Source organism: Sapajus apella, unplaced genomic scaffold (genome assembly GCF_009761245.1).
Source record: "Sapajus apella isolate SASKATOON/1434 unplaced genomic scaffold, GSC_monkey_1.0 scaffold135, whole genome shotgun sequence".
NCBI lineage: Eukaryota > Metazoa > Chordata > Mammalia > Primates > Cebidae > Sapajus > Sapajus apella.
This window is the reverse complement of record NW_022437075.1, coordinates 2880357-2888214: the sequence shown is the minus strand read 5'-3', so window position 1 is coordinate 2888214 and position 7858 is coordinate 2880357. Positions and strand designations below refer to the sequence as shown.

At 58.7% G+C, this 7858-nt stretch overlaps 2 protein-coding genes across 5 annotated transcripts in view; both read left to right on the top strand.

The window, feature by feature from the left end:
• Window positions 1-5026, top strand: part of LOC116539908 (zinc finger protein 580) — a 19982-nt gene extending 14956 nt beyond the window's left edge. The window contains exons 2-4 of one of the 3 annotated variants that reach the window (XM_032263145.1): window positions 2081-2284; window positions 2358-2908; window positions 4055-5026. In XM_032263145.1, the coding sequence (XP_032119036.1) occupies window positions 4067-4585 (519 nt within the window). In that variant the 5' untranslated portion in view covers window positions 2081-2284; window positions 2358-2908; window positions 4055-4066 and the 3' untranslated portion in view covers window positions 4586-5026. Of the gene's footprint in view, window positions 1-2027; window positions 2909-4054 lie in introns of those variants that run through there. The other 2 variants (XM_032263144.1, XM_032263143.1) reach the window with 2 other exon arrangements.
• Window positions 5027-5108: 82 nt separating this feature from the next.
• Window positions 5109-7175, top strand: ZNF581 (zinc finger protein 581). 2 transcript variants are annotated; one of them, XM_032263193.1, is made up of 2 exons: window positions 5109-5328; window positions 6116-7174. In XM_032263193.1, the coding sequence occupies exon 2, from the start codon at window positions 6135-6137 to the stop codon at window positions 6726-6728; it is 594 nt and encodes a 197-aa protein (XP_032119084.1). In that variant the 5' UTR covers window positions 5109-5328; window positions 6116-6134; the 3' UTR covers window positions 6729-7174. The 2 variants fall into 2 exon arrangements, with proteins under 2 accessions (XP_032119084.1, XP_032119085.1); XM_032263194.1 differs by lacking the exon at window positions 5109-5328 and adding an exon at window positions 5454-5580 and having other exon boundaries at window positions 6116-7175.
• Window positions 7176-7858: the final 683 nt, after the last annotated feature.

Sequence of the window (7858 nt, the reverse complement as noted above, 5' to 3'; positions counted from 1 at the left end):
AAAAAAAAAAAAAAAAAAAAAAAAAAAAAAAAAAAAAAAAAACGAGAGAGGGGAGGGAGAGGGTTGGAGAGGGAGACTGTTGTTGCTGTAAGCCGGGGTAAATGGCGGTGGTTTGCTCTGGGGTGGCGGCAGCGACCGTGGGATTACAGGGAAGTGTGTGGCTTGCTTGCAAGGGTCATGTGTACTGACTGTGGGCAGGCAGAAGCAGGTGCTGTCCTGGCCATCCTGTCTGCGGATGTGTGGCTTCAGACCAGTCACACCACCTCTCTGAGCTCTGCTTCCCTCATCTGTAAAATAGGGATCCTCATGGCACTTCCCTTGGAGCTCTGCCCTGAGGATGCTGTGCTTTAGCGATGGCTGTTCCCGAGTGAGGGCTCAATAAATGTTGGTTATCGTTGTCATTATTTTCAGGGATAGCAGTGCGGGTGGGGGTTGTGACCACTATAATGCCACTAGTTATATGGTCTGAAACTCAAAGAGAGAAATTGTGTTAGTTTTGTTGCATCTCTATGAGTGAATACCTGAGGCTGGGTAATTTATAAAGAAAAGAGGTTTAGTTGGCTCACAGTTCTACAGGCTGCACAGGACATGCGGTCCTGGCAGCTGCTTCTGGTGAGGGCTTCAGGAAGCTTACAATCACGGCGGAAGGTAAAGGGGTGGTTGGCATATCACATGGTGGGGGCAAAAGACTGGTGGGAGGTGACAAGATCTTTTTTTTTTTTTTTTTCTTCCCCCCGAGACGGAGTCTCTCTCTCGTCGCCAGCCTGGAGTACAGTGGTATGATCTCGGCTTACTGAAACTTCTGTGTCCCAAGTTTAAGCGATTCTCCTGCCTCAGCCTCCTGAGTAGCTGGGACTACAGGCGTGTACCACCACGCCCAGCTAATTTTTATATTTTTATTAGAGATGGGGTTTCAGTATGTTCCCCGTAATGGTCATGATCTCTTGACCTCGTGATCCGCCCACCGTGGTTGGCCTCCCAAAGTGCTGGGATTACAGACCAGAGCCACTGTGCCTGGCCAGACATGCTCTTTTAAACAACCAGATCTCATGTGAACTTGGCGAGAACTTACTCATCACCTTGAAGATGGCACCAAGCCATTCATGAAGGATCCGCCTCCATGATCCAAATGCCTCCCACCAAGCCCCATCTCCAACATTGGGGATTAGATTTTTTTTTTTTTTTTTTGAGATGGAGTCTTGCTCTGTTGCCCAGGGTGGAGTGCAGTGGCGCTATCTCGGCTCACTGCAACCTCTGCCTTCTGGGCTCAAGCAGTTCTCCTGCCTCAGTCCCAGCCTCCCAAGTAGCTGGGACTACAGGTGTGCACCACCACATCCAGCTAATTTTTGTATTTTTAGTAGAGATGGGGTTTCACCATGTTGGGAAATTACTATGAAACAGAGTCTTACGTCACCCACGCTGGAGTGTAGTGGCACAGTCTTGGCTCACTGCAACCTCCACCTCCTGGGTTTAAGTGATGCTCCTGCCTCAGCCTCCTAAGTAGCTGGGACAGCAGGGCACACAACCATGTCCAGCTAATTTTTGTATTTTTAGTAGAGACAAGAGTTTCATCATGTTGGTCAGGCTGGTCTTGAACTCCTGACCTCAGGTGATCTGCCCGCCTTGGTCTCCAAAAGTGCTAGGGTTACAGGCCTGAGCCACCAGACTGATAATGGGAAATTTAAAATTCAGGTCCTCCGACCCACAAGCCACATTTCAAGAGTGTTAAGAGTCTCATGTGGCTAGAGACTGTCATAGAACTTTCCACGATTGCAGAAGGTTCTGATGGACAGTGCTCTAGGACGTAGCTGTGGCACCCCCAGGGTCCTGGGGCTGGCTGCTACAGTAACTCCCCTTCTGTCCCCCACTCCCAGCTGCACCTGCATATGCTGCTGCTGCCGCCGTCCTGCGAGGCCGAGGCGCCACGTGGCTGGAGGAGGAGCTGCGGGCGCTACTGGCAGCCGGACGTGAGCGGCAGCTGCCCCTAGTGCTGACCGCGTGTGCGGCTCCTAGTGCGGCTGCAGCGCCTCCGCGGTTGCTCTGGACGCCCAAGTCCTTCGTGTGCGCAGCCAGAGCCCAGGCTTCCAACGGTTCTCCGGGGGGGCACTGCCAGCGTTTCCTACCTCCGCCTTCGCTGCGCCTCGGTGTCCCCACGTGACTTCTGGAAACCTCACACTTCCCCACCTGCATATTCAGCAGTCTGGTCCTCTGTGGCCTCAGTTCCCGCATGTGACTGTGAGAAGCACACACCTTCCCAAACTCTTATCTGGCAGTGTCTGGCCTTCTGGGCCTCGGTCTCCCCATTTGCTGGATGGAGAATCAGGCCCGTGCCACATCGGAGCCAGTGAATGGCTGGCCTCTGGACCTCGGTCTCCCCATTTGCTCAGCCGGCAGGAACATCCCTTCTCCAGCCTTCTGCCTCGGTGGGTGGCCACGGCGGATCAGGCAGCTACCACCCAGTGGAAAGAGGACAAACCCTTGTGGGCCTGCGGGCCAAGACGTAACTTTGCTTAGTATCAGTTTATTGGCCGATCTCTGTCAAAGCGGCCGAACTGTTAAGGTCGGGAGGCTTGAGGGGAGCTGGGCCGCCGGGGGCGGGCGTCTTCCGTGGGCCCCCCGCCTCGGGTCCCCTCCCCGCAGGGCGCTCCACAGAGGCGGGGGGTGGGAGCGCCGGCTCCAGGCGGCGGAACCTCTGCGCGGGGCTCGCGCGCTTCCGGCCGGCGCCTTTTCCCAGGGACGCCACCGCCCCTCGCGCCCCCGCGCCCGCGCCCCCAGTCCCCGCGTCCCCGGCGCCGCCGGCCGGAGCTGCCCGGAAGTCTCGGTTCAGCCGCCGGCGCTCGCCAGGGGAAGCCCGGGGCAGCCCGGGACCTCGGCCCGCTCCTCAGGACCCGAGAGGCCGCCGCACGGGGTACGGGGGCCGGGAAGTGAGGGGAAAGAGGGGCCCCAGGGTCGGGTGGGGGGCGAAAACGCCCAGGCGCCGGGGTTCCCAGAAACAAGGGGAGCAGAGCGAAAGAACAGGGATGGGACCATGCTGTGTGTAACGGGGAGAGGGATGGGGCTCCTGGAAGAGGTGAAGAGGAGAATGAGATGCCAGATGTACAGAGAAAGGAGGGAAAGGGGGGCTTTGGAGAGGTAGTGTGGGAAGCGGAGTTCCAGGGCCTGGTGCGCATAACTGGGTCTGGGAGAAGCCCCCTGATGGGTATAGAAAGAAGTCACGATGTCACCGTCGTCTGTAGGGGCGGGGGAGAAAGGGGGGCTCTTGGGGAGAACGTAGCAGGTAGCCAGGTTGAGGGGACGGGGTATACATAAGGCAGGCCTTTGAGGCATCTTCGGGGTTCTTTATAGATGGATGAGACGATGGGTTCCGTAGTGGGGAGAGGTGGCTAGACTTCGAGGTGCTAAGTGTAGGAGCAGAATGGAGGAGCCCTAGTGAAATGTAGGGAATTGGGTTAGTGGGGCTCTGGGGAGGCACCTAGAAAGGAAGTGAGGGAGGCCACGGAATCTGAAGATGGGGAGGCCCTGCGGCATGTAGCGGGGATGGAGCCCCAGGAGGGCGCGGAGGCTGATGCGGGGCCCGTGGGGGTGGGGTGGGGGGACAGAGGGAGGGGAAGCAACCTGAACTGGGGCTGGGCAACAGAGGAAGAAGAAAGCACAGATTAGAGAAATCCCGGAGGTCAGGAGGGCCGGGCTGTGAGACATAAAAGAGGTAAACAGACTGGAGGATTGATTGTCTGCTAGGGTGGATTGAGAGGAGAAAAGGGAAGAAAAATCGGGGGCCACGCCCTCAGACTTGACCTGGGTGCTGAGAGGTGGGCCCTGGAGGAACAGCAGGCGGTGGCACGGTTTTGCCGAGCTCAGTTGGAGGCCCTCTCCGAGGCAGGCTGATGGAACGTGGGAGAGCTGGGCTGGAGTCAAGAGTTTTTATTTTACTGGGGAGGTGGTCAATGGCGCATAAACGGTAACAAGCAGTGATAGTGGGGACGCTTTCCATTTTAGGAAGCTTTTCCTTAAAGGAAGTGGCAATTTTAACTAATCTCCCCTCCGCCGCTCCCAGCTGCCGCTCCAGATGCTGCTGCTGCCGCCGCGGCCACCCCACCCTCGGTCCTCCTCTCCGGAGGCCATGGACCCACCGCCCCCCAAGGCTCCCCCTTTTCCCAAGGCGGAAGGCCCCTCCTCCACGCCTTCCTCGGCGGCGGGGCCCCGACCCCCGCGGCTGGGCCGCCACCTCCTCATCGACGCCAATGGGGTCCCCTACACATACACGGTGCAGCTGGAGGAGGAGCCCCGGGGCCCGCCCCAGCGCGAGGCGCCCCCAGGAGAGCCCGGCCCTCGCAAGGGCTACAGCTGCCCCGAGTGCGCCCGTGTCTTTGCCAGCCCTCTGCGGCTGCAGAGCCACCGCGTGTCGCACTCGGACCTCAAGCCCTTCACGTGCGGCGCCTGCGGCAAGGCCTTCAAGCGCTCCAGCCACCTGTCGCGGCATCGCGCCACGCACCGCGCCCGCGCCGGGCCGCCGCACACCTGCCCGCTCTGCCCACGCCGCTTCCAGGACGCCGCGGAGCTGGCGCAGCACGTGCGCCTCCACTAAGCTCGAGACCCGGCCTGTGCTGCCCTGGCCCTCTCAGGGCCACCAAGTCTGACCCACACAGCGTCACTCACTCCCACACACACTCCCTGGCTCTGCTGAGGTTACTGCCTTACCCCGGGCCTCAGTTTCCCCACCTTCCAAAGGGAGGCGCGTCATTCTTTCCTTATCCCCTTTCTAGCTGTGTGATGTAGACCAAAGTCGTTGCCCCTCCCTGGACCCGGGAACCAGTCGGAACTGGGTTCCGGTCCAGCTGTGCTGTGTGAACTTTTGCAAGTGACATGACCTTTAAGCCTTGGTTTCCTGCCCTCTGGAGCGGTGAGCCGGTGGCTGTCAGCGGGGAAGAGATGATAAAGAGCACGGGCACGGTCTGGTTCATTTCTGTACCTACCCCCCTTCCGCCCACGCCCCCTACCCTTTGCTCAATAAACATTCCGCACTCCATTTTCAGGGTCTTACTTGCGTGTGCGTGCGCCTTGGGTGCTGGGGGGTGGAGACCGGACCTTCCTTGCTTAGGAACCTTCTTCTGGGTGTGTGTTTCTGGCCGGAGCCGTTTCGCGATGGCCTCGGCGCCCCGCCCCCAACTTCCTTCTCTAGACCCTCTCTTCTCTTCGGCTCCTCTCTCTCGGCCGGCGCCGTCTGCTCCTGGGGCACACCCAGAAGTTCCCTTCCCGCCGCCGCCTGCAACTGCGAGGGTAGCCCGGGGCCACTTGGAGTCGCCCGGACCTGAGAGGCTGCTGCACTGGGTACGGGGGCCGGGAAGAGAGAGCGGGCTGCGAGCGGACGGCGGGAGGGCCGGGGCCGCGTGGAGGGTACCTGGGCCCGGGCGGAGGTGGGGCAGGCACCGGAGGGGGCTGTTCTGGGGCTTTCAGGAGTCGGGAAGTTACATTGAAAGGCCCAGAAGGCGAGAGCTGCGGCCCTGGGGGTGGAAGCCTGGAGAGTGCTGGGACCTAGAACGAGCCTGGTGGTGGCCGGGCGAGGACTAGCGAGAACCCGAGGTGGTTGGACGGGGCGGGGGCGGGGGCACAGAGTTCTCCAGGCACGTGCCTGGAGGGGGACCCAGAACCTGGGGGACCTAACTCGCAGCCCCTGTGAGTAGGTTTGGCTTGTATGGAGGGGGCAGGAAAGGCTTGAGTGGAGTATGTAGGATGGGCCAACACGGAGACCCTGTAAGGAGCCGGAAAGAGGGGAGAGAGAGGCCTTGAGGCCTGCGGAGTGGGGCACCCAGTGACCTGGGAGGGCACAAAGGGGAAAGTTAGAGCGAGGTCCAGGTTGTGCAGAGCAGGTCAAGAAGTCCTGTGAGTACAGTGGGTGGTGGTGCACCGAGGCTAGAAAAGGTTTTCCAACGAGGGAGACTGGGAACTTTTCGGGGGGGCCACAGAGTCCAGCTGTGAGTGGGACTGGAGAGGAGGGACTGAGGGGCCATGGGCTGCAGAAGTCCTGGGGCGGGTATAGGGAGAGAAAAGGACGGAGCCTATGGTGCTGAGCTGCCCTCTTCCATATAACCTTCCTATCCTGTTTCCCATACGCCAGGCCTCAGCCACCCCTCCGGATGCTGGTGCTGCCATCCCGCTGCCCTCAGCCCCTGGCATTTTCCTCCGTTGAGACCATGGAGGGCCCTCCCCGTCGGACATGCCGCTCCCCGGAACCTGGACCTTCCTCCTCCATCGGAGCTCCACAGACTTCATCCCCTCCAAAGCCCAACCACTACCTGCTCATTGACACTCAGGGTGTCCCCTACACTGTGCTGGTGGACGAGGAGTCGAAGAGGGAGCCGGGGGCCAATGGGGCTTCAGGCCAGAAAAAGTGCTACAGCTGCCCAGTGTGCTCCAGGGTCTTCGAGTACATGTCGTACCTTCAGCGACACAGCATCACCCACTCGGAGGTGAAGCCCTTCAAGTGCGACACCTGTGGGAAGGCTTTCAAGCGGGCCAGCCACTTGGCACGGCACATCTCCATTCACCGCGCGGGTGGTGGGCGGCCCCACGGCTGCCCGCTCTGCCCTCGCCGCTTCCGGGATGCGGGTGAGCTGGCCCAGCACAGCCGGGTGCACTCCGGGGAACGCCCGTTCCAGTGTCCACACTGCCCTCGCCGCTTTATGGAGCAGAACACACTGCAGAAACACACGCGGTGGAAGCATTCGTGAGCCGGGTGGCTGGGTGCCCCAGGTACCACAGGATTTTGCAGGGAGCCTGGACTCCTGTCCAGACACCTGGTGAGAGTCTGAGGCTGGCGTTCAGGGCCCTGGACAGACACAGAGCAGCCGCATCTCAAAGGCAGAGCCCTGCCCGAAGGAGGAATCCGTGAGTAGTCTTCAGGTCCTCCGTGTTTTGGAGCTGAGATGGGAATGAACCCCACGCAGAGTGGAGTCCTCTAGCCTAAAGAGATCAGCTATTCCGTGGCAGAGCCTTGACTGGATGGGGGTTGGGAGAGTGGAAATCTTCTGGCCTCATAAAAGATGGCTGGGGTCATCAGGAATCTGTGCCATCTTCCTGTGGCCTGTGCTGTTGTTGGGGAAAGGACCCCCATTCTGCCTTACACCCCCAACCAGGCCTGAGACTGATCAAACAATAAACACATTTCCCACTCTGAGCACTTGAGGTTTGTTTCTAGAGACAGCATCTCAGACCCTCTTTTGTGGCCGCCTAGCAGGGAGACAGCTCGCCTGGCTGGGGAATAGGAAGGTCGGCCTACTCTGGGGTTAACCCTGCCTCAGCTCTTGAAGACCTGTGTCATCTGGAAAGAATATTTTTAAACTTAAATTTTAAAACTAACAGATTTTATATGGCAATAGAGTACACAGATACACAAAATATATGTGAAACAAGTTTCTTTCTTTTTTTTTTTTTTTTTCTGATGGAGTCTTGCTCTGTTGCCCAGGCTGGAGTGCAAGTGGCACAATTTCGGCTCACTGCAACCTCCACCTCCCGGGTTCGAGCAGTTCTTCTGTCTCAGCCTCTCAGGTAGCTGGGATTACAGTAGAGACAGGGTTTTACCATATTAGCCATGCTGGTCTTGGAGCTCCTGACCTTGTGATCTGCCTGCCTCAGCCTCCCAAAGTGCTGGGATTACAGGCCTTTTTTTTTAATTTTTTTTTTTTTTTTTTAAGTGTTTGCTCTGGAGTGAGTGCAATGGCATGGTGTCAGCTCACTGCAAACTGCACCTCCTGGGTTCAAGTGATTCTCCTAACCTCAGTTTACCAGGTAGCTGGGATTACAAGTGTGGATCACCACGCCCGGCTAATTTTGCACTTTTAGCAAAGATGGGGTTTCACCA